Source organism: Amaranthus tricolor, chromosome 3 (assembly GCF_026212465.1).
Source record: "Amaranthus tricolor cultivar Red isolate AtriRed21 chromosome 3, ASM2621246v1, whole genome shotgun sequence".
In the NCBI taxonomy this organism is placed as follows: Eukaryota; Viridiplantae; Streptophyta; class Magnoliopsida; order Caryophyllales; family Amaranthaceae; genus Amaranthus; species Amaranthus tricolor.
This window is the reverse complement of record NC_080049.1, coordinates 30752100-30778456: the sequence shown is the minus strand read 5'-3', so window position 1 is coordinate 30778456 and position 26357 is coordinate 30752100. Positions and strand designations below refer to the sequence as shown.

The 26357-nt window shown below is 29.5% G+C and overlaps 3 protein-coding genes across 6 annotated transcripts; 2 read left to right on the top strand and 1 right to left on the bottom strand.

Moving 5' to 3' along the window:
- The first annotated feature begins 6594 nt into the window (after nt 1-6594).
- LOC130808851 (NAC domain-containing protein 35-like) lies at nt 6595-9994 on the top strand. Of its 2 annotated transcripts, none has more exons than XM_057674367.1 (3): nt 6595-6941; nt 7718-7986; nt 9163-9994. In XM_057674367.1, exons 1-3 carry the CDS (start codon nt 6653-6655, stop codon nt 9862-9864), a joined length of 1260 nt encoding a protein of 419 aa, XP_057530350.1. In that variant the 5' UTR covers nt 6595-6652; the 3' UTR covers nt 9865-9994. The 2 variants fall into 2 exon arrangements, with proteins under 2 accessions (XP_057530350.1, XP_057530351.1); XM_057674368.1 differs by lacking the exon at nt 6595-6941 and adding an exon at nt 6965-7330.
- Nucleotides 9995-13518: 3524 nt separating this feature from the next.
- On the top strand, nt 13519-15976 carry LOC130808859 (pentatricopeptide repeat-containing protein At1g14470). The gene has a single exon (XM_057674378.1). It carries the CDS (start codon nt 13581-13583, stop codon nt 15861-15863), a length of 2283 nt encoding a protein of 760 aa, XP_057530361.1. The 5' UTR covers nt 13519-13580; the 3' UTR covers nt 15864-15976.
- A 1649-nt stretch (nt 15977-17625) lies between these two features.
- LOC130808231 (PHD finger protein Alfin1-like) lies at nt 17626-24794 on the bottom strand. 3 transcript variants are annotated; one of them, XM_057673713.1, is made up of 6 exons: nt 24659-24794; nt 24321-24447; nt 24178-24210; nt 20560-20788; nt 18309-18435; nt 17626-18214 (listed from the first exon to the last, which is right to left on the bottom strand). In XM_057673713.1, the coding sequence occupies exons 2-6, from the start codon at nt 24415-24417 to the stop codon at nt 17936-17938; spliced, it is 765 nt and encodes a 254-aa protein (XP_057529696.1). In that variant the 5' UTR covers nt 24418-24447; nt 24659-24794; the 3' UTR covers nt 17626-17935. The 3 variants fall into 3 exon arrangements, with proteins under 3 accessions (XP_057529696.1, XP_057529697.1, XP_057529695.1); XM_057673714.1 differs by having other exon boundaries at nt 24321-24428; nt 24659-24730; XM_057673712.1 differs by having other exon boundaries at nt 24321-24723.
- Between the last annotated feature and the right edge of the window lie 1563 nt (nt 24795-26357).

Below are 26357 nucleotides of genomic sequence, written 5' to 3'. Positions count from 1 at the left end.
TCGATCATTTTGATAAATCTAGGGAGATGTGTGGATGCATTAAAAAGGGTATGTTAACTATGTGGATAAAAATTATATAAAGAGTGTGTATCGTGGACAAAATAAAAAAAAAATAAATTTAATAAGACCAACTAAAAAGAAAAATAGAGCAAATTTCATGCGACCAACTAAGTAGCAAGTAATCTCTCTATCCCTAACATTTTACAACAAATTTTTTCAAGTATTATTCATTGCATGGTCTTAATTTTTATTTTATTCTTAATCTATAAGCTAAATAATAGTTATATGAAATTTTATTTGATTTGTGTCAATGAAAAAATTATAAATATTAAATTTTTATAATTTTTGATGTAATATAATTTACAATATTAATGACTGATTAACTGCATTGAATAAGATTAAAAAAATAAAAGGTAATAAAATGGGAAGGACAAAGGGAGAGTAGCAACAGCAAGGGGCAAGGGGCAACTAAAGAAATGCATTGGGTTGGGGCCGCTCATTCTATTTCCTACCACCAGCCAAACAAGGCCGCCACTCAATTCTAGACTTGTATTAAATCCCAATCTCCCTTTGTGTGATATTGTGCAATATATTTATCACAAATTCTTAAAAGAAGACGGTTTTTTTGTGAGGCTATTTTAATTTAATGGCCTAAAATATGTTAAAGTGATCACTCACAAATTTAAAATGAACTTGTAATTTAAAGTGATTACTTTTTATAGTCTTAGAGTGATAACTTATAATCTTAAAATAATCATTTATAATCTTAAACTGATCACTTAAAAAATAAACTACTAATCATATTGGTGCATCTCATGGTGAAACGGTCTCATTCAACATGCGTTATTTATTTATACTCTCTTTGTCCTATGACAGTAAAACTTTTATTTTGGTCTGTCTATTTTTTTATAATATTTTTATTTTAAATAATGATTTTATCTTTTTTTAAAATTTAATCAACACATATACTTTTCCTTTTGATTATATCCATACTTTATTTTCTTAATAGCCATTTAATAGCATCCTTAAATTTCGCCACCCATTTCATTTTATCGCCACCCCTCCTCCAAATGAAATTACGAATTTGCCCTTGATTTTTAAAAAATTACAATTTTGCCACTCATTTTAAATTTCTTATTTATAATAATAATAATAATAATAATAATAATAATAATAATTAACTTTTTATATTCTTAAAAAAAATATAAATAAAATTAATAATAATAACAGTAGTAATAATAATAATAATAATAATAATAATAATAATAATAATAATAATAATAATAATAATAATAATAATAATAATAAAATTAAAATTAATAATTAAAAAAAAAAAAAAATTTTGAGTCGCCCAGAATTGGGCGCCTGAACCGTTCAGCCGCCCAGAACCGGGCGACTGGACCCCGGTTCAGGCGCCCAATTTTGGGCGACTCAATTTTTTTTTTTTTTTTTTTTTTTTGCTTTTTGGAAAATAATAATAATAATACTAATAATAATAATAATAACTTATAAATTAATGTGGTCTATTAGCTTAGTTGGTTAGAGCGTTGTACTAATAACATAAAGGTCAAAGGTCACAGGTTCGAGACCTGTACAAGTTATTATTTAATAATTATTAAACTTTTTTAAAAATTAATAATTATTAAATAATGACTTGTACAGGTCTCGAACCTGTGACCTTTATGTTATTAGTACAACACTCTAACCAACTGAGCTAATAGGCCACATTAATCTATAAGTTATTATTTTTAGTATTAGTATTATTATTATTATTTTCCAAAAAGCAAAAAAAAAAAAAAAAAAAATTGAGTCGCCCAAAATTGGGCGCCTGAACCGGGGTCCAGTCGCCCGGTTTTGAGCGGCTGAACCATGGTTCAGGCGCCCAATTCTGGGCGACTCAATTTTTTTTTTTTTTTTAATTATTAATTTTAATTTTATTATTATTATTATTATTATTATTATTATTATTATTATTATTATTATTAATTTTATTTATATTTTTTTAAAGAATATAAAAAGTTAATTATTATTATTATTATTATTATTATTATTATTATAAATAAGAAATTTGTAAGGAGTGGTAATTTTATAATTTTTTAAACTTCAGGGGCAAATACGTAATTTCGTGGGAAGGGGGTGGCGATAAAATGAAAAGGGTGGCGAAATTTAGTAACTCCCTTTAATAATGTGTTAGTGGTAAACTTTTAGAGATAGAAGTACTAATCCTAAGAAAGCAGAGCTTCAAAATCCCAATGCAACGTAAGTGTTTAACGAAACACACAATGACACAACTCAGGAGTACAAAAGATGACCGCCCTTTTTTCTACTTTGTTTTTTCATCAGTCACTCAACTGTATGTTGCCCTTTTTTCAGGGAATATACACTTTTTCTTTGTTTTAGTTCTTATTTATTAAGATTTGCTAGGTAAATAATCGTGATGTACGAATTTGATAAATTATATATAGATGACAATTATTTATAGCTTTATAACTTTAATGATTTTATTTTCTTTTTTTTGTTTTGATTATTTTATTTTTCTTTTTTTTATAATAATTTACAAATTACCATAATTAACTTAAATTTTTTATTATTTATTGCGACTTTTTCATCCTTTTTCCCAAGGTAGTCTAAGTAATAGTAATGATTTGTAATATTAAAAAATCAGTCGTATATGGAAGAATTTGATAGGATGGTGCTTTTAGGATTTTAATTTATTTTATTTACTTTATGGGTATATGTTTTGTCTTTTTATAGTGATTCACAAATCATGGTGATTGATTAGAAATTTTATTTTTCCTCCCTCTATCCACAAACTCCAACGTACACGGATGTACTCTTATCTAGAAATGTTTGGAACTTGACTTTAATCCGACTTAAGAAAAATATAATTATGTAAAACTAACGTAGAAACTTAAACTCAAGTTTAGATCGACCTGAAACATCTGACTTGAAATCGATCAGAATAAACACTTTTATCTATGTCCTAATTAATTTGTCCCTTTTATTTTAGACAATCTCAATAAATTTGCCTAATTTATATTTTTAATATGAACCCACTAATTTTACTTGTAATATCTTTTTTTATTTTTAAGTTTCTCAAAACTTTAATCCATTATACCTAATGTTTCAATCTTCATCTTAAAAGTAACAGGCAAAATGGCCGAAAAGAGTAAGTTTTATTGTATCATTGATCAAGAAAATGTACATTTTATTTATGTTAGATTTTTTTGTTGTTATTAAGAATCAATTCAATTAAAAATTTTAATATATTAATATATATTTAAAGCTCTAAGATATTATATTTATTGCTCCTTTTTATACACGATTATAATAACATTTGACTTTTAGAAGTTTGCCAATGAACATATTCAATTCTAATTATCTCAAATTGTGCATAAATAAAAATTATATAAATTAAAAGGTTCATATTAAAAAAATTACATTGAGGTGAATCAACCAAGATCTTATATATTGAAATAACTTTACGTAATCACTATTTTTTGTATAAGACAGTTTTACTGTGAGATGCACCATATATCTATTAAGCAACTCAATTAATATAAATTATTAGCATATAAATTTTTTTTTGAAATTCTCTCACTGTAAAATATTTTCACATAATATAATAACAATTAATCTAATACATGTATGTAAATTTTTGAACGTGAACAATTATATCTAAGGAATATTTTAATCATCGTATTGATAAATTGAAGTTGTGCAGTCATGTATATGAGAAATATAATATATTTGTCATTATTAAAATAAAGGCACATATATCATGTGATATGTTTAAATATGTTTGCGATGCAAATTGTCAGGATTAAATTTTTTACTCTAATTTATTTATTAGAAACAAATACACTGGCCACTTCCCACTCGTATATCTATCAATGTTTTCATTTGTTTTGATATTTTGCATGAAATAATGACTCATGGATGATACCAAACATATATAAAAAATGAAAAGTTTAAAATAAATTGGAAGGTGAAATTTTTAAAAATGAAGAAATTATATTTTTCGTTTTGACTGTTTTCTATCAGATTATGCTTTCAGTCGGTATGGTGCAGTCCATTTCTCCAACAATGTCTAACAGCGAATAACTAAGGAGGCTATTCGAGCATTGTTAAAATGATCAACTTTTATCTTATCGCATACATTATGCGTTGTTAGATGAATACTAACGTTTTATGTGTGGTACGTGGGGTTGATGTTTTGAGCCTGTAACTCAATTTCAGAGTTATTTAGACCTTAAGTCCTATTATTTACAAATCTCCTACTATTATTTATCATTTAATAATATCAGCGATAATATTCATTATAAATTTTCCTCAAAATCTACATGTTTTGAGGTAAATATTTGTGTTTTAATTAAACTAGGTTTTACTATTTTATATTGTGATTTAAGTTAGTTTTCAACAAATATACATATAAATATAAAGAAAACAAGTATTTACAATTTTATAACTTGTTTTCCAAAATTTATTTTTTATCATTTAGTTTTATATTAAGTTGGTTAATTTATAAAAATTATTCTAGATCGATCCAGCCAAGAACTATAAAGCTATATGATAATTAATGCACAATTTGAAATTGCTACAAGATTGTAAAATCTTAATCAATAAGAAAGAAAAATAGAAAAAGAAGGAAATTGCAAGTGTGTTTGAGAATAGAGAGCAGCCATGGTTATAAGAAGCTGTGACCACCCTGTCAACCCTGTGTAATGTCCTTTTCTTCATCTTAAAAACACATCCTTAACCCATTACCTTCCTCTTTCTTTTGGTAGGCCCTCAAAGCTATGTAGATCTTTCTACTTACTAACTCTCTTACTATACTTTCCAATCAAATAAATTATTATAGAATTATTGTATATACATTAAAAAATAGCATAATTATTTAAAATTTATGGATAAATATGTTACTCGGTCTCCTTATTTTGCTTCACGTATTCGTGTCCGATCCTTCATGCTCGGACATTGGTATGATACTTAGACACTTCATTTTAGGCGTCAAATTAAATATTTAGACGTATCCGACACTTGGGCACATAGCAGTATCCGATATCAGTAACCCGAATCCTAATAACATAGAAGGATAATATAAAATAGTTTAAATATATAGATAAGAAATAAAAAAACATAATATATTTTATAAAAGGAAACCAATGCAAAGTAAAAAAGACAAAATAAGAAAACAAAAGTATAACAATCTCCAAAAGATAACAGTTTTATCACTTTTTTTTTCTAACTTCTTCTCTCTTCTTCCTTCCTAGTGATTGTAGAAGAAAATACGTCAGCCAAACTTGTTTCTTTCATGACTTTTATTTTTCTCTACTATTAACTTTGTACGGATCTTTTTAGTTTCAACTATTTGCTCTTACACGAATTTTTGTGTGAATTTGGTGCACAATAAAATAGTATAAATTAAGTTTTAATATTTATATTTTTACTCTTTTGACTCTTTTCACTTTTTATTACATACTTTAAAATAACTCAAAAAAAACTTTTTGAAAAATATAATTTTAATTTTATTTTTTTCTTTTAATTTTCTTTTTTAAATTTTAATTTTTAAAATTTTTAAAATTTTAATTTTAAAATTTTTTGTTTTTAAAATTTTAATTTTAATTTTAAATTTTAAAATTTAAATTTTCAAAATTTTTATTTCTTTTAATTTTTAAAATTTTTTAAGAGTAAAGTGGAGTATAAAAATATAAGAATAGAGTTGAATGAAGTGAAGTATAAAAGTATAAGAGTGGAGTGAAATAGAGTGGAAGAGTGAAGTGGAGTGAAAAAAGAGGGTGTAAATATTAGTGTGGACCAAGTTCATACTAGACTTAATCTTACTCTTATTATAGTATAGAAAACGGTGGACCTAGATTTTCTCTAAATAGTTCTACTGATATGTAAGATGTTTGTTTGTATAGAATCCCTTGAATTAAGATCAAATTTCAAATACTGATTTACACTAGTTTACATTGTATTTTTGTTTAATTCATATGTTTATAAGCCTCAAATTTCCAAAATTTTAAATAAAGATTCCCAATATGGTATATTTTTACTCTGTCCTACTCCAGTGCCACACGTAAGGGCACCAAGTTTCAAAAAATGTATATTTATATATATATATATATATATATATATATATATATATTTCAATTCACTATTAATATCACATTTGTTTTATGCATTTTATTTAATACATTTACTCAATCTTTAATATCTCTAATTGTACATAATTAAAAATTATGAAAAATTTGATTTAAATAATTCTTGCATTGAGACAAGATCCCACCTGACTATGTTTTAACTTATAAATTAATAACAACATACAAATTAAAAGTAAAAGATGAACAATGTTCAAGAAGCAAATGGGACATTAGTAATAAATTGAAGGAATATATATATAATGCTGAATTAATATCATTATTATACCCAGTGTATCCCATGACAGAAAATTATGGTGAGAGTGGTGAATTAATATGTATCAATTAATAATATGTGCTCTCGCTATTTTTTTTCATGGGCCCACCACTCATAGTACAATAACTCCAACTCTCCAAGTATAAAACCCTCTTTAGCTTAGTAAACCAAAAAGATAATCTTTGATCATTGGCTCAGTTTTCTCCTTTTTTTAATTTTTTGCCTTCATTTTATGGCAATTGCCATAACCATGAATCTTACAAATGTTGATATTAATAATTGTAGTCGCAACAACAATAGTTTTAGCAACGACAACAACAAGCAAGAAGATCATCATGGACAACAACAAGAAGAGGATGACGAGCACGAACACGACATGGTCATGCCCGGCTTCCGCTTTCACCCTACCGAAGAAGAACTTGTTGAGTTCTACCTTCGCCGTAAGATTGAGGGCAAAAAATTTAATGTTGAACTCATCACTTTTCTTGATCTTTATCGCTTTGACCCTTGGGAACTCCCTGGTATATACATATCTTTTTATACTTCTCATTTATTTCCCCCCTTACATATATTATTATTATATAACATACACTTCAACTACAATCAAAAATTAAGCCGTGGTTGTAGACTCAAATAAATATATACATACATAAACTTAAGAAAACCCCAATTTTGTGATAGAGTATATATTAAAGTATATAGTATATCATATCTTGCATCAAATATTATCTTAAATTTTTGATTGAGTTGATTTCTCAATATGGTATCAGAGCCAGCGTGACGAAAGGATACAGTTCAAAATCTCAACCAACCCTGTTGCATCCGCAATTCTAGCTCAAAAGGCTCTCGTAAATGGGCGTATTAGAGTATATGATACATTTTGAGGCCTCAATCATCAACTTGAGTTTTAGTTGAGTCTGTTCCTTAACATTATATTAAAAACTTAAGTTGATGTCTGACGATTGAAAATAATAAGATTTCAACAAAATCTAAGCTATTGATTGAAAATCGATTTAAAACAAAGCTTTGATTAGATAATGATTGATATTTCTAAGATATTTTAATATGTTATATACTCTATCATTCATTTAGTGGGCAATGGTTAAAAAACCTAATTGGGATTAATTTCAATCAATAGCTCAACAAATTAATGATTGAAAATGGTTTTAAAACAAAAGCTTTGATTAGTTAATGATTGAGTCTCACGGTATGTTAATATATTATATATATTATATACTCGATCATTTAGCGATTAGTGTATGATTAATAAGAAATAAATAAAATGGGTTAATGGCAGGTTTGGCGGCAATTGGAGAAAAAGAATGGTTCTTCTATGTACCAAGAGATAGGAAGTATAGAAATGGAGATCGACCCAATAGGGTAACCACTTCCGGGTATTGGAAAGCCACCGGGGCGGATCGCATGATCCGAGGAGACCAAAATCGGGCTATCGGGCTTAAGAAAACACTTGTATTTTACTCCGGTAAAGCACCCAAGGGTATTCGTAGTAGTTGGATTATGAATGAATACCGTCTTCCTCATCATGATACTCAACGCTATCAAAAGGTTTTATTTTTACTATTTATTTCATTATGTTTAATTTATCCGTCTTTATATTGATTCATCTAACCGACTCTAATTTTATATACAAATAAATAATAAAAAGAGTGAATTAATTTTTTTTTTATAAATGGTGAAAATTGAGAATCACTAGATGATACTCCAATTGTTTTTAATTAGAAATGAAGAGTTAAGGACAAATGAAAAAAACCCTAATTAGACCTAAGTGTAAACAAAAGTGAAGAATTAAAATAATTGTGTTAAACTGGTTATTATTACCCATATGTAAGTTGTCCTACATCAGAAAAAGAAAAGAGAATATATTATTAGAAAAATAATTCGCATGTGATCCCATGTCTAACAATTAGAGGGAGTTTGAATAAGCTTTATAAACTATTTCTCCTATTACCAATTGGTGTTAGGATGAAATTTTAATAGATTTATGTGCAGTCAACACTCTTCTTGTGTGAGTCTTTTGTACAAGCTCAAATTTATGATCATATGTTTCTCCTAAAACTATTAATTGGTTTTATTATTAAATCTTCTTTGAGTTTGTATGTGAATTAATTACCTTTTTTCTCCTTATTTAAACCACCCCAACCCATTTTTAAAAAAATTTAAGAGATTGAGATACCTAAATTGGGAAATAACAGAAAGAAAAAAGACAGAATCTAAGTAGTGTAAGAAGTGTAATAAATGAGTACTATATTTAATTTACTGGTGTTGGGTCACGCAAATATAGTGAAAGACATGAATGAAGCTTAAATTAATTCCTGTTATTTCTATCAGTTTCTGATATTTATCATTAATGATAGATTCTCACTAAATAAAAAGTGGAGTAAAAAACAAAATATATATTTATTTATCTTATGGTGTAGAACAATGGAAATTAATAGTCTCGTGAGAGTTTTGTTCATGTATTTGCTGGTGTATGTATAGCCTTGCAGGGCGTAATGGCCTGATTAAGCTTGTAATGAATTGGAGTCTGTATGTGTAGTCCACTTTTATGCTTTTATTTTGAGTGACCTGTCTTTTGGACATGATTTTCAATGATTTTTCCTCTTTTTCGAGAGTTTTTTATGTCGGCGGTCTTTGACTTCCTTGTTTACAGCGTTTTATTTATGTAATTTCCTTATTTTCAAAAAAAAAAAGTTATTTATGTTAAATTGTTAATAAAATCAGGTGGAGATATCGTTATGTCGGGTGTATAAGAGAGCCGGAGTAGAAGATCATCCATCAATAAGAAATGGAAACTTACAATCAAAACTATCAAATTCATCTAAAACGACATCGTATAGCACCGCCTTTCGAGTTCAAACCACGTATTTGCAACAACAAATGGAGAAAGTGAGCGAGACGGATGCTAGTAGTAGCACTGAAGTAGGGACCACTGCAATCAGTCCATTAGCTCTACAACACTCACTTACTCCCCCACCACCGCAATCAGACCTACAACCACAACAACGTAGTGGTTGCAGTGTCAGTGTCGGTGGCAGCGGCAGGAGTGGAGAGGTAGAAGTGAGCCATGGTGTGATTACCCCATTGCCCATTTCTACCTCTAGTGTGGAAGATATTCAAAGATTAGTTGAATATCAACAAGTATGCTTTAACCAATATTTTCAACAACAACAACACCAACAACAACAGATTCAGTTTGAGTCTCCTAACAATAGCAATTTGCCATTTTTGTTCTCCAATTATCTATTTTCACCGGCTCAAGCAGCATTAATCAATAACACTTCATTGCCAGTGCCAGGGCCGCCACCAATGGCAGTTGGTAGCGAATCGACTAATCTGCAGTTGCCTTCAGCAAGTGCATTGTGGGATTGGAGTACATACTCAGAGACAAATACTAGAGACCAGTTCGGCAATCTCTTCAAATAACCTTTTTCATAGTACAACGTAACTTATTTTTCAAACTCTGATTTTAGTTTTTATGAGTGAGATGTACTGAATATGATGATTTATATAGGTTATTATATGGAGAGATAATTGTATAATAGTTTAAGTGGAGTTTAACTAATTTATTGTTTATATTTATTGCTAAGAGTTGAATTATAAGATTTATGATGTTGTTTAATTCTATATATGTGGTCTAGATGGCTAAAGGCTTATGTATAGGATTATATAAGGCATGCATTTTGTCATGATTTAATTTAATTAGTTAGCAACTTTTTTATTTATGTATTCTAATTAAACAAAGACTTTGTACTAATGGGTGGTGGTTATTCCAATATAAAACATAAATAGAACAAATCTAAATTTAATTAAGATTTATGGGTTGAATTTTTTATAAATTTTTTGGATTTGATTATATAATATTTTAGTTTGCAATAAGTTTAAACATACTAAAATTTAAAAATCGAAATCATAATAGAAGCTCACCTTGTAAATAAGGCTAAACTTGTTGATCTTAAATGTATGTGCAACCTGACAGGCGTGCAAATACGAAGCCGATATGCTTTTTCTGATGAATAAGTTTGGATTTGAATTTGGGTTTGTTGATGAATATAACCCAAATTTGTTCGATCAAGATTCTTTTTCTGGAATACGCATTTTGTTTTCAATCGAAGCACTCATTTGCATAAATTTGTTTTAAGCTACTCTTGTGAGATATCGTCTCTTCTTGAGACGACTTCAAATAGAAAGCTAATATGCTAATAATTGTATTAATTGGGTAATTTAACCTATGTATGAGAAATGTCTCATGGTGAAATCGTCTGACACTAAAATTTATGATTTAATTTTGCACAAACTACTATTTTTTGTCATATTTTTTAGACTTTTATTGCGTTGTTTATTTGATTTTATTACATTTTATTTTTAGTTTTGATCTTATTCGTATATTTTTCTCTTGATTTACTTTTACATTTTCATCATATTTCTACCTGAAGATATTCAAAGATTAGTTCCACTAATTTTTCACAAGTACATTAATTTGGTAAGCATACTTAGAAAAGTGATAAAAATGTATAATTTATAGGAAAGTAGGAAAATATGTTAATTAAAATAAAAAAATTAAGTTAGATATATAAATGAGAATTAATCAAAAAGACACGTGAATCATTAATCATGACCAAAAATAAAAATATAAAGCAAATTTTATTGGAAAAAAGAGACGAATTTAATGTTATATATAGATCGAGGAAGTAATAAAGATGTACTCCTATGTCCAGAAAAAATTGCAACACTTTTCTTTATAGTCTATCTTGTTCACTTATTTTAATTTTGTTAATATCATTTCAAATTTCAGTACTCTTAATAAATTCCTAAATTTTTAAATAGTCTCATAATTTCTTAATTTTTGTGTAATATACAACTGTGGTAATATCTTGGGTAAAAGAATGTGAAATTAAGGGGTGATTAGTAATTGGTAATTAGTAATTAGTAATTAGTAATTAGTGAGTAATTAATGATTGGATCCAACTCAAAATTTCTTGAAGTATCTATTTTTGGTAGTAAGAGTATCTATTTTTGGTTGGTGGAAGACTGAATGTTAGGGGGCCAGCCAACTAAACCCTGTATCAATTTTTTATTTTTCTTTTTCTTTCTAGAAATTATTAACTGAAAATCACACCCACTATTCTTACTTTATTTCCTTCTTTGGAAGTTGTTTTTCTTGGTTCCAGAATGGTCATTACTATTTATAGTAAACTCAATTCACTCTAATGATTTCTTATTATTGTCACTTTGATGCAAACTAATTTTTAAGTTTTCTTGAATCCTTAAGCTTGTTGGAACAATTACATTTTTAAATTGGTTTGAGTATTTTTATTGAATCAATTATGGTATTTTAAAAAGTATCTTTTAGATGATCAGTAAATATATTTGAGTCATTAGTTTGTGAATATAGAATAAGATGAAAAAGATAATGAATTATAAATGAGATTAAAACAAAGAATATTAAGAGAGTGTTTGGTAATTCGTTGATAGCTGATAGTTGATAGCTGATTATAGTGGCTGATTTGACTAGCTCATTTTGAACCCGCTGCTATAAGCAGCTTGTTCAAAAACAACTTATTCGTATCAATAAGTTGTTTCAACCAGCTATTTCATCAAACACTAGCGTTTGCTGGTTTGACCACCCAATCCTCTATTAATACCAAAATAAGCTAAAATTGCTCAATAAGCTAATTTGCCAAACACCCCTAAATTACAACCACAAATATGATAAAATTGTTTAAACGATTGAGAATAATAAGTATGGTATAACTAGAAATACATTTGGAGACCATAGCAACTTAGTCAAAGGTATGTAAAACGATCATCACAAATCACAATAATTTTAAGGAAACAAACTCAAACTCGTTTACTTTATATGTATTGAGAGTTAAACTCAAGTTCACAAGGTCTAGTTGACATAAAATTTTGGAAAATTCCACATGGTAGCATTCAGTTTTCATAAAACGTTAGTGGTAACATTTTTGTAACATTTTTCCACATGATAGCATCCAGTTTATGCACTATCTAACTGCCGTATTAAATTCTTATTAATTTCCGTTTAATGCATCATTTTGCAAGATTTTTTTTGCTCTCAAATATTTAATTCACTATTATAACGTTTAATTCACCGATTAATTTATCAACGCCCTTAAATGTTGTAACGATTAAGTAGACATGTATTAGTGCTTGGAATGCACCTTTTGAACTTATGAAATGCACCTTTTGAGCTTATAAAATGCGTCTTTTGAATTATTTATTAGTGTTTATAATACATCATCTGAACTTTATAATGCCAATAATTTGAATGAAAATAAAATTTTTACAACATTTAAGAGCGTTGATAAATTAATCGGTGAATCAAACGTTAAAATGGTGAATTAAACATTTGAGAGTATAAATTGAATGCTACCATTTATAAAAATCTTACAAAATAATGAATTAAACAGAAATTAACGGAAAATATTACGGCAATTAGATAGTGCATAAATTGGATGCTACCATACGGAAAAATCTTTCAAAAGTGTTACCATTGGCGTTTCATGAAAACTAGATGCTACCATGTGGAATTTCTCCAAAAATTTTAAATGGACTTTAATCTAAGTGTCCATGCTTTTAACACATTTTATAAGCATCAAAATGAATCAATAAGTTGAATCCATACCAAAAAAAAAATCAAATGAAAGTCTAAAATGGATCTAAAGTTAATAATAGGTTTGTCAAAAGAATATAGCTACTACAACTCATATTCAGATTTGACTCTACGGTAGGTTTAGGTCGAGATTTAAACAAATTAGCAACGTATTTAAAATCTTTTGGTCAAACCCATTGATAAAATCAAATGTTTAAATCAATCACTTCAATCAGCTACCAACTACCAAAGGTTTGCCAAATATCACTATAATTTTATACTTATATACTCCTCCGTTTCACTTAATTTGCCTCATTTATTTATTTAGTGTTCCAAAAAATTTGTCCCAAACATATTTATTACTCAAAAAATAATAATACAAAATACAAGAGATAATCCAAAATAGAAAATAATCCTAACCGAGACAAACTGAGAAAGTAGTATTTAAATTCAAATTAAAGTTCAATTAATTAAAAAGTTTCAAGTATTAACGGCCACCATCACTACCTTGGAATAGTATTAATCTCCTATGTACACATATTTAACAACTGCAGCAAGTAGATTATGCTGCCTTAACCATCTTAAACAGCTTCATGCTCAGATCATTCTTAATTCCCTTCATCAAACCAGTTTCTGGGTTTCCTTGCTCATCACTCAATGCACTCGAATTCGAGCCCCAATTTCTTATGCTCACCTCATTTTCAACTCCTCAACATGTCATAATTCCTTTCTATGCACCTCCATGATCAAGTATTTCTTCCATTTGGGTGCCCATGATCAAGTTTTCATAACTTATCGAAAAATGTTGAGGGATCACATGTTGCCTGATGCTTTTGTGTACCCAATTTTGATTAAATCTGCTGGGAAATATGGTATTGTGTTACATGCTCATGTCATCAAATTGGGGTTTAGTGATGATGATGTAGTTCGTAATGCCGTTATGAATTCGTATGTAAAATCTGGTCATCTGGGTGTTGCCCGAGAACTGTTCGATGAAATGCCTGATAGAAGTTTTGCGGATTGGAATTTGATGATTTCTGGGTATTGGAGGTGGGGTTTGTATGATAAAGCACGGGAGCTATTTGATTTAATGCCTGACAGAAATGTGATTACTTGGACTAGTATGATTACTGGGTATTCGAAGATGAAGGATTTGGATACAGCTAGGAGGTATTTCGATCACATGCCGGAGAAAAATGTTGTGCCGTGGAATGCAATGTTAGCTGGGTATGCACAAAATGGGTTTGAAGAAGAGGCTTTGAGATTGTTTGATGTAATGTTAAAGACTGGTGTCGATCCTAACGAAAGGACATGGATAACAATCTTCTCGTCGTGTTCTGCAAAGGGTGATCCTTGCCTTGCAGAAACTCTTGTAGGAATGCTCGACAATAGAAACATCGAAACTAACTGTTACTTTCAAACGGCCCTTCTTGATATGTATACCAAATGTGGACAAATTAAGGCTGCCCAAGATATCTTTGATCGATTAGGATCGCAGGCAAACTCCGCTTCCTGGAATGTTTTTATCTCTGCATATGCACGTATTGGAGATCTCGCTTCTGCGAGGGATCTCTTTGACAGAATGAGTAACAAGGATATTGTCTCATGGAACGCTATGATCGTTGGTTATGCCCAAAATGGACAATCACTTCAAGCCATTGAACTTTTCAAGCAATTAGTCGCCATTGGACACCCTAAACTGAATGAGGTGACAACGAGTAGTGTGATATCTGCTTGCGGGCATCTTGGGGCTTTGGAATTAGGTAATTGGATAGTAAGTCTCGTTTCCAAGATGAACATTAGATTTAGCATTTCGGGGTACAATTCGATGATATATATGTACTCGAAATGTGGTAATATGAAAGAAGCTGTTAAGATCTTCCAAGAAATGAAAGTGAAAGATGTAATTTGCTACAATACAATGATAGCTGGTTTTGCAACTCAGGGTAGTGCCATCGAAGCTATCGAACTTCTGGGTGAAATGCAGTTAGACGGGATCAAACCAGACCGTGTAACATTCATAGCTGCACTCACAGCGTGCAGCCATGCAGGATTGTTAGAAGTAGGTCGAAAAATATTTGATTCAATCAACTGTCCATCGGTGGATCATTATGCTTGTATGGTTGATCTTTTAGGTCGAGTAGGTGAGCTAGACGAAGCTCTAAGATTGATTAACAGGATGCCGATGGAACCCCACGCAGGGGTGTATGGTTCCCTTCTTAACGCCAGTCGTATTCACAAGAGGGTTGACATAGGCGAATTTGCTGCGAACAAGCTTTTCGTGCTTGAACCCAACAACTCGGGTGTATATACATTGCTATCGAATCTATATGCCGGTTCAAATAGGTGGAAAGATGTTGAAAGAATCAGAAAAAAGATGAATCAAAAGGGTGTAAGGAAGGCAGTAGGATGGAGTTTAGTCGAATACGATGGGAAAATGCACGAGTTTATCGCAGGAGATCGATCACATGAAAGAACAGCTGATATTTACAGATTATTATCTGAGCTAAGGAGGAAAATGAGAGAATTTGGGTATGTTCCTGATATAAGTTGTACATTAACAGACATTGAAGAAGAAGAAAAAGAAGAAATGGTTGGGGCCCACAGTGAGAAATTGGCTATTTGCTATGCTCTTCTTGTGAGTGAAGCAAGATCTGTTATTAGGGTGATCAAGAACTTGAGAATTTGTTCAGATTGTCATATGGTTGTTAAGATTATATCAAAATTGGAGGGAAGAGAGATTATTGTGAGAGATAATAACAGATTTCATTGCTTTAAGGATGGTTCTTGCACCTGCAATGACTATTGGTGATGCAATTGTTGTAAAATAGTGTCAAGTTTTATTAACTAAGCTAGTTAACATTCAGCGTGTAAGATCGAAAAATTTAAATATAAACAATAACTTTTTGGAGAGTAACGGGATAGATTTCCATACCATACACGATATACATATATATATATGTATATATATACATATATATGTATATATATACATATATATGTATATATACATATATATGTATATATACATATATATGTATATATACATATATATGTATATATATATATATATATGTATATGTATATATATATATATATATATATGTATATATGTATATATATGTATATATATATATATATATGTATATATATATATATATATATATATATATATGTATATATGTATGTATATATGTATATATATGTATATATATGTATATATATATATATATATATTTATGTATATATATATATATATTTATGTATATATATATATATATATATATATATATATATATATATATATATATGTATATATATATATATATATATGTATATATATATATATATATATATGTATATATATATATATATATATATATATATATATATATATATATGTATATATATATATATATTTATGTATATATATATATATTTATGTATATATATATATATATTTATGTATATATATATATATATTTATGTATATATATATATATATTTATGTATATATATATATATATATATATATATATATATATATATATATATATATATATATATATATATATATATATATGTATATTGTTTTAGCTTTAGATGTTGATATTGGTTTTTATTAATTATTAAAAATGATCAAAATGCTAAAATATTTCATACTCGTGTTCTCTTTTGTCGTCATATTTTCTATTTAAAAAATTTCAGTGTTACTTCTATTTGAATTATTCTATTTTTATTATGAATAATATTTAATGACATTATTTACTTACACTTTAATGTATAAAAACAAACTTATTTTATCCCAAATGTAAATTTTTTTAAAAAAAATAAAGCTTTATATACCCAATGTAATCTAATGACATTATTATTATATTTATACTTTAATCTGTAGAATATTTTTTTTATATCATTTGATTCATCTCTAAGTATCTAATGTATGGTATTAAGTCTCGTTTTCTTCCCAAATTTCAAATAAAAATATAAAACAAATTAAAGAGTAATAACAAATGGATTGAAAACTATATATGTTAAAACAAATTAAAAATTATTTATTTATAACCGATAATAATCTCAAACTTAAAATTAAAGTTTACTAAATTTGATTGATTTTGTAGGATTACTTTCTTTTGAGTAATTCAATCATTGCTTCATAATTTATTTATTTTTTTCATTCATCTCCTTCAATTTGCAACAACTTCTCTTTTTACATTAATCTCGCATTTCTCTCTTCTAATCACATCCCCATAATTCAATATCATTATCTCATCCATATATTTCTTCTATTAATCCACTAATTTTTGCATTTCTATTTCCCCACACACTACAATTATTTTTTTAAAAAAAAAAAAACAATCTTTTAATTCCAAAACACAGAAAATAGATATTAAGAATCTAAAACAGACAAACTCAAGTTTTTATGTTACACCAAAAGATCGAACAAACTAAATGCATTAAAATTCAAGTGTAAACTCAATATTGATGTTCAAAGCATTTCTAAAATGGTAAAGATTAATGCACTGGATGATTTGAGAATGCAGAAAAGGCATGCTAAGAAAAAATGAACACAAACATAAGACATAAACCTCTAGTAAGTCAATACGCCAGCATCCATTCAGGGAAACAATTTCTAAACATTCATGAAAAAAAAAAAGAAAAAAAAAAGAAAAAAAAAAACTAAACAAACAATTCTTGATTCCCATCCAGGAACATAATCTAAAAATTTCATTCAATCCCCAATGGATTGCTGCTGACCTCCTTTGATCTTAACAGCGAACGGAAATAAGTCTACAAGATCTTGAGTTTAGATTCGATCAATAAGCTGTACGAACCGTGATTAGACAAAGTGAACCCGGAAACCTGCTTCTTCCTGCCGACAAGTCCTCAAACTCGAGTTCTCTTGTTACTGCAGCTGGGGCACTTGTACTGCTTGATATGCTCAGCTTTTGCAGGTGTGATTCTTACACATTTACCATGAAACCATTTCTCACACACGTCACAGCAAATCCAAAACTCATCAGCAGCATAATTGGTACCACAAGCTCCACAAAGAGTCAATCCTTGTTCTTCGTCTTCATCCTCTTCTTCCCCACCACTCTCATCTTCCTTCAGCGGCATAGGCATTTTCACAGACTTACTAGTATGGTTCTCTGACTGTCTTGACTGCAAAAATGAAAGTAAGAGAAGAAAATTTGCCGTGATCAGAAACATGACACGTAATTTGTTGAAATGTATGTAAGTACTAGTGTGTTGCAACCTTTCCGCTAGATTTAATTTTGCTACTGCTGTTGTGAGTGCCAGGATGATCCTTTGATTGCTTAGTATTCCCGTTCAGAACTTCAAAGACACTAGGTAAATCATTTATCATCTGAAATAGCTTCTTCCTGTAACCAATTCCCAAACGAAATTTAACATTGTCAAGTTTTATCTAGCAAAACTCAAACGAACACAAGTTTAACATATCCAGGGGTACCAAATGCTAGTAACAATATGAAGATGTTCAGAAATAAATCATCTCATCAAAATTGGAATAGAATAATGCCTGGTAAGCATCTACAAGTAGCCAGGTTAAACAAATCAGGTCCCTTCCATCAGTTACTTAATGCAATCATGGCTAGCTACAGTAACTTGGTGACACATCCATCAAACAGAGCTACAGGAAAATAATGTTATTTAAAACAGTACAGAATAAGCGCTAAAGCTCTATTAGACAGGTAAAATCAGAAAAACCAAGTTACTGTATTCTAATCTGATCCAAAGGGATGGCTCCTTAAGTTGTCAAAGTGAAAAAAAAAATACATAAATTGACATAAAATTAATCCATTTTGTGAAGCTACAATAGTCCAAATAACAATTAGAATAAATGAATTCTTAAACTTCAAAAAAATATTGGCATCATAATACTAATCACTGCATCAAATAGTATATGGACTAGTCAACTGTCAAAGAAATTCTACTTTGAACTGAATGTTTGCAACATTTAACGCAAACTGGTGGTTCTAGTAGACGTTAGCAAACAGAGCACTTTCCAAGTTCTTGAAATTCACAATCAAAAGCACCAAATCCTTTTCCATATAGATAATCTTACTTCAACCGCATAAAGAAACTGTGCCTGGTCAGTTCCTCTCATCATAATTGTTCTATGAAATTTTTAATCCAAACGAACATTCACTTGATCACCACTTTCTTACTTTTTCTTGTAAAATATTCAGTTGCAGCCTTTTAGATTGCAATACATGTTTAAGCATGTAGTATAATGAATAGTCACAATGACGAAATGAACAAGCTTAAGAAATTAATCTTCAATGATAACCAAATACATGTTTAAGCATATTTGAACCAAAGTAAGATCTCATCAAAAAGAGAGGAACATTTCAACTGTTCCATCAGCAGCAAAAACATAAGTAAAAAATCCCAACAAGCATAAAGCTAATCTGGTATCACTGCAAGCCATTTATGGATCACGTCAGCAGCATCTGTTTGATGGATGTTTCACTAAGATACTGTTTGATAGTGTTTCCGTTAAACAACAAAAGTAGATCGCCTATCAATACAGGCTTGAAATTAATTTAACAAATCTAACAGTAAATGGACCAGCTTTAAAAGGTGTCAAAAGTCACAACATGACGTCAAAAAATAAATTAATGAAAAACATAACTTTCAATTATCCACAAATATGTAAAATAGAAATTAGTTTTCCTTGAAAATTAACAAGACTGTCATAATAATAGGTCTGATTTCCTGTAATCATTCCATACAGAGGACACATCTTCCAGGCTATAATGTCATAGAAATAAACTATGATAGATAGGAAATGGAGCTCCATGCCACAATCCAACAACCAATTAATAAATAAGCACAATTTCTAGAAATATTGTACATGTGAAGACTTGTTAATGTACAGCATCTTATCTTATAAAGATGCTGTGGCTTGTGGCTTGTGGCTTGTGGCTTGTGGCTTGTGGCTTGTGGCTTGTGGCTTAGAAAATATTTACAAGATCCAACATTTTCTAATAGATAAGTGACATTTAACAAGATAAACGTACAAACTTTCCACAAAGAAGATACCGGGTAAATGATGTTTAAATAATACAAATAAAGTGACTCATCCAACACAAAACTACCATTATATTCACACCCCAACTTAGATGTATTCACCACAAGGATCTGCTACAAGTTGAGAAGAGCTACTTTCAATGTGTTAACCACAGTGATTAATCTTATATAGTTACAGCAGCCAATCACATGTACATCAAGAACCGTTTAAATTTTCCAAAACAAAAAGATTAGGTTTGCAACTCAAGCAAATAACTAGTTCCTAGTCTTTCTGTTCTGACAGTACATGACAATAACGATACCAAAGCATCAAAACCACGCAGATGTAGTCTGCTACACGAACAGAGGTTACAGCATATTTCAAGCTCTTAGAACAGGGCATGAGTTTAACATAAATGATAAGAAGCATCCCCACATAATACGATCTATGGTAAAATATTTCTAAAAAATACCTGTCACTCTTGTTGAAACCAAAACGAGCACCAAAGTAAAATGCTACTGCAAGTAGCCACGAATCACTGTGAACAGCAACCAATGATAGCCAATCTTTCTCCTGCATGCCATCCCTAGCGAAATTGATACCTAATGCTGGCTCAGGAAGCTCAGGAGGTACCTCTTCTACAGGTAGATTAACTTCCCATGTTTCATTTGGAAGTCCATACAAACACAAGTTTTCCTTCTCTGCAAGGTAAACCAACAACGCATTTCAATAAAGTTGAAAGGGAAAATATAAATAAATAAAAAGAATTCTAATCACAAATGAAAACATCCAAAGTTCATCAGGAATCTAAGAAAAATAAGTGAAGCAAATAATTAATCGAAGAGTTATTTCTGTGATATTATTGGATATCCAACAAATTTACAGGCATACATCAAGTGCATAGCACTCAAGTTTACCAGATAAGTTTTCAACCATATGAACTCCCAAAAAACTAAGCTGACAAAGTCTCATGGATTGACTGAAAAAGATTCCAGCATATAACTGCTAGATTGTAACAATAAAAGAAGTTATCAACCAAGAAGGCAACAACACAAAACAGCACTTTCCAATTCATATTACCCCCACAACACTCTTTTTTAAAGCACTTAGAAAGAGTGAAGCTAAGATAAGATGAAGTAAAGTATCATCTTATATTTTGAATATTCATTCAGACATGAGGAACCAGTGTACAACTAAGAACCAAATACGATATTACAACCCCAAAAATATTTCTTCGTCAAGGAACGTCGAGAAAACTCAAATAAATTTCTTCTTTTATCAAAAGGAGACTCAAAAATATATAGTATAAAATACTGACAGCAGTTTCTTTTGTCCTGCCCATGAGCTTATTCAAGGAATCAAGGTTTCCAAGGCAAAGCTTTGATCATATAATTTACTACTTTTGATGAATAAGTATGAAAAGTTGTGTTATGAAAGTATAAATCAAAACCCAGCTATCCGACGAAAATTGTTTTCCAAATATCAATGATAGTACAGTCAATCTTTTCTTAATTTTAGATTAAGAACACATGAATAGTAAATGGGAGGACAAAAGCGCATCAGAAGTATATTAAAATCAAACCTAATAGAGTTTACACATAAATCCAATCAAGAGTCAGCATCTCTTTTGAATGACATGCAATTTTCTGTACTACATAAAATTTCATGTGTATATTGGCATGCAGCACATTATTCATATAGTATGAGGATCCAATCCATAACTTCCTCTCCATTTTCTACACAAAGATTTTCAAACCTATTTCAGAATGAAAAATAAAATCCTAAAATCCCCAATATCTTTCTCCATCAAGCAATTTCAACCATTAAATTAGGTAATGGACTCTCCATTGAGGAGGATCCTAACTCATTTGCAGGATATAAACCTTGTAAACAATGAATAGACCTAACAACAGTGAGAAATTCATTTATACATATAATATGAATATGTATACATTAATATATAAGGAAATTTGAAAACAGAAACGAAACATAGCATGTCTAGATATTCATTTTTCTACACACGGTGGACCTTTTTTAATTATGTTCTAGTTAGAAACCACATCTTTAGCTCCTAGCAAACCAATCAATATTCCAAATTTTATATTCTGGTGGTTTAATTTACAAATGGTTTTTTTTTCCTCAAAAGCCTTTGATTTAGCGTGGAATACAAATATCAATACAAAACCACATAATTTAATGGAATTTTAGCATGACAAACATATTCTATCCATGAGTTTGTATCATGAACAAAACGTATTAGACCTAATCTAAAAATCTTGATTGGCTTGAATTCGCATCAGATTCTGAAGAAAAAAACAATGCCAACTCTTACATGGAATCGAATGTTACATGAAAGTACAATTATTAGACAACTAGCAAAAATATTTATGTACAACAACTTAACATAAGCTGATCAGTGAAACAGAAACAATGAGCAATATAGAAATCTGATAATGTTACTTTAATTTAAGATAAATTAAAATATATTCTAAAATTTGATTGCAGCTCTAACATTCGTCTCTTATACAGCGTATCAAGCACCCAAATACTCACTTACTCATAATAAACACTTCAAAACTACCAATAACCACGCGAAGTGCATCTAGGTATGGGAGGGAGGCAATAATATGCTTACCACAAGCTTAAAAAAGATGCCATTTTCAAAAATCAAACAAATTGAAACAAATTTTCCAAGGCACGATGCAAACCCCTGGTCATACTTGAGCTACAGAAGCTGACAGGAAATCTTAAGCAAGGTGCAGTTGGCACTATACTAGACCATTGACATGTACATCTAAGTGACTACTGCATTTTTGTAATTGCGGTCAAAATTGCATTTTTGCACTAAGTTAACAGACATCTAGAAAGCAAGAATATTGGCACTATACTAGACTGTTGAAATGTGCTTCTGTGTGATCAATTTCAAGCTTTAAAATATACATGCGTTCGTATTTCATACAAACATAACATCTCTTTAGAGTATTTTTCAAAAACTTTGCCGATAGGAATATTGGATGAGAGTAAGATTCATTAATTTAATACAACAATGCACAATTTTCAAAAAGCCATAATCCCAAAATATGGGTAGGCATTGTAGCTGCATCAGCATCAAATGCAATGTCAAACTAAAGTCTGGTACTGTTATTAAGACTCTGTAGTCTGTACCCCTTAATATTATTACCATCAGCAGATGTAAAGTATCCCTAATGGCTAATACTAGGAATGATTCTACCTATATGATTTATTTCTAGTTGCATCCATTTCTGGGAATGTGATGTCCTTCACCTGAACCAGTGATATAAAAAGAAAGGCTTGGAGTTGAAATTTAGCAGTTTTCGAGAAAAAAGCAAGTAAAGTTAATGAGCCACATACAGACTGATTGTCCCTTTTCCAAACAAAAATTCTCACAATTTATTAACCTCCCACTCCGCCCTACAAAAGAGAGGGAAAAAGAGAATGACCGCATGAACATCACACGCGGTAAACATAGACCATCATTGATCCACTTGAACCACATAAACGCACGTGCAAAACAATTTTTAAGTGCAATAAGCTATCTATGGAGCATGACCGCAACTGCTACGCACAAGGAACTGCTCCCTAGATTCCTCTTCATAATCCAAACAAGGGCAATACAATTAATGGGAAAAACACTGAAATTTTACAGTTAAAAACAAGGAAGAGTTATCAGTATGTCAACTTCCAATACTTCAGATGGAAATCGGTTTCAACCACAGAAGACCAGAACAGCTTAAGCCTCAAACTACGTGATCTTGAACACATGGAATTCAAAATTGCACAAAATCTCACAGCGATAAACCAGTTTCAACTAGAAAATATCACTTTTCAAAAACAAATCAATCTTTAATGTAAGAATTAATAACTTCAATAAAGTGAAACCTAACAATAATAACTTATGGAAGGCCTACACAAAAAAACTAAGAGCAAAAAGCAATTGTTTGATTTACAAAAATTAAAAAGACAGACATTCTAAACCAAAAAAGAGCAATACTCTAATTAAAAAAACTAAAAAAAAAAAAAAAAAAAAAAAACCAAATATCAGAGCGACAGAGCGGCTTAGAAGACTAACCAGGATCGCATTGCTGATAAAAATTTTCAACGTCTGCGAGAAAAAATAAACACGTTCTACTAAATTAATTATAAATGATAAGAGGAATAATAAAATACTTAAAAATAATGAAAAATTAAGTGAAAGCTAGAGAAGAAAAGGACCAATAGTGAGAGCCTTGATCAAACCAGCGCGTCTTCCTCTGAAATCCATGAAGACTTCTTCGACCGTTTTCGGTGTATTTTGCGGCATTCCTTCCATTATCGCAATCTCTAATTTCTCTCAATTGAACTAAAAATATATGAGCGAGTAGAATTTTCAAGTAAAGTCCGACTAAGTTTTCAGAATGATGGACAAAAACAATAAAAGATGAAGCAATCGAGACAACGAAAGATGAATTAGGGTTTAGAAGAGTAAAATGCACAAATGAATTGAAAAAAATAGGATTAAAATGATAGGAGTAGATCAGTAGAAATTGAACTAGGGTTTTTAAGAGTTTCACCTCTTCTCTTGTGTTCCTACTTCCTTCCGTTTCCCCTTTGAATTTGAGCAGTATTATGTTTGATCCTATTCTTGTTAGACTTTTATTTAAAGGAAAAACCAACCCACATTAATACATACAAATTTCCATCACTATGTCACTTTGTATTTTCTACTACTCCTATTTTCACAATGAGACGTTAATATTGGTCTACCCAAATTATAATTATTTTAACTAAATAAAATTTAAAAAGATAATTAAATAATTTTAGAAAACAAATGTAAATAAATCAATTAACAATTTTTTTTTAAAATAGACCATTACTTTAAGTTTATCTCATGATAAAATGAACTAAGACAGGTTAAATATTATCACATTTTTTACTTTATTTTGTTTCCTTAATTTTATAATGTTTTTAGTAGGAATAGGCAACTATATAATGATTCGAAAATTCGATCAAATATTCGATTCGAAATTACAATTCAGATCTAATACATATTCGAAAATTCAAATATTGGTCAAATTTTTTAGATTAGGATATTCAAATATCCAACATATTTAGTTGTCTAATATCGAATATTTGTATATTACAATTACATTTGAATGTTCGATATTAATAAGAATTAAACAAAATTTTAAAAAAATATTTTGACTAAATTCGAATGTTGGATATCCCATTTGAATTTTTTAATTTATTCTCATTGGCATCGGATATCCGAATATTATCGGATACTGGATTCGAATATTTGAGTCGGATTATATTGGATATCGAATATCATATATGCCAATTTTTGGATATCCAATAGTGGATCCAACTATATGTTTTGGATCGAATATCTGACTTTGCTCACCCCTAGTTTCCACGCCCTTTAAATTCTTATTCACACATTTTCTCTCATCTTCCAGCAAGTCTTCTGTGAGACCGTCTCGCCATGAAACGAGTCTCATATAATTAGTCAATTTCTCTAATTTATCACTTTAAGGTTATAAGTAATCACCCTATACTATAAATGTGATTACCTTAAATTTGTAAGTGATCATTTTAAGATTATAAGTGATCATTTTAAAACAGTAAGTGTACATTGAGATAACTCAATAGAGATAGTCTCGCCGTAAGACTGCCCCATTTGAGAATTCATGCTTATTTTCTCTCACTTTTAATTTTACCCACATAATTTGGTATTCTTTATTCATTTCTTAATTATCGTGTCAATTAATCAATTAGGAACGAAGGAAGTAGCATTTACGGTATACTCCCTTTATTCCTTACATTTTGTAACAATACTTATTACAAAATGTTCATTAATCAACCTTATAATTGTATTTTAATTTTTAATTTATAAGTTAAAACAACTTAATATATTATTTACTTCTTCTTAATGTGGAGTAGGAAATTATTAATATCAACTATATATAATTTTTATTATGTATAATTATATATATTAATGATTGAATCAGAGCATTTAATAATGTGAAAACGTAAAATATAGCAAAATATTAGGGATGGAAGGAGAATTGCAATTGTTTAATTTGACATACTATCTCCGTTTCATAATATACTCGAACCAGCTTGACAAATCACATAAGTATTAAGAAAATAATTGATTGATAAAAAAGTTTAATTACTGTCCATAAATAATGATAAATGTGGAAGAGTAAATGAGATATACATAGTAAGAATAAAATATGGGTAAATATGATAACTTGTAAGTTATTTTAT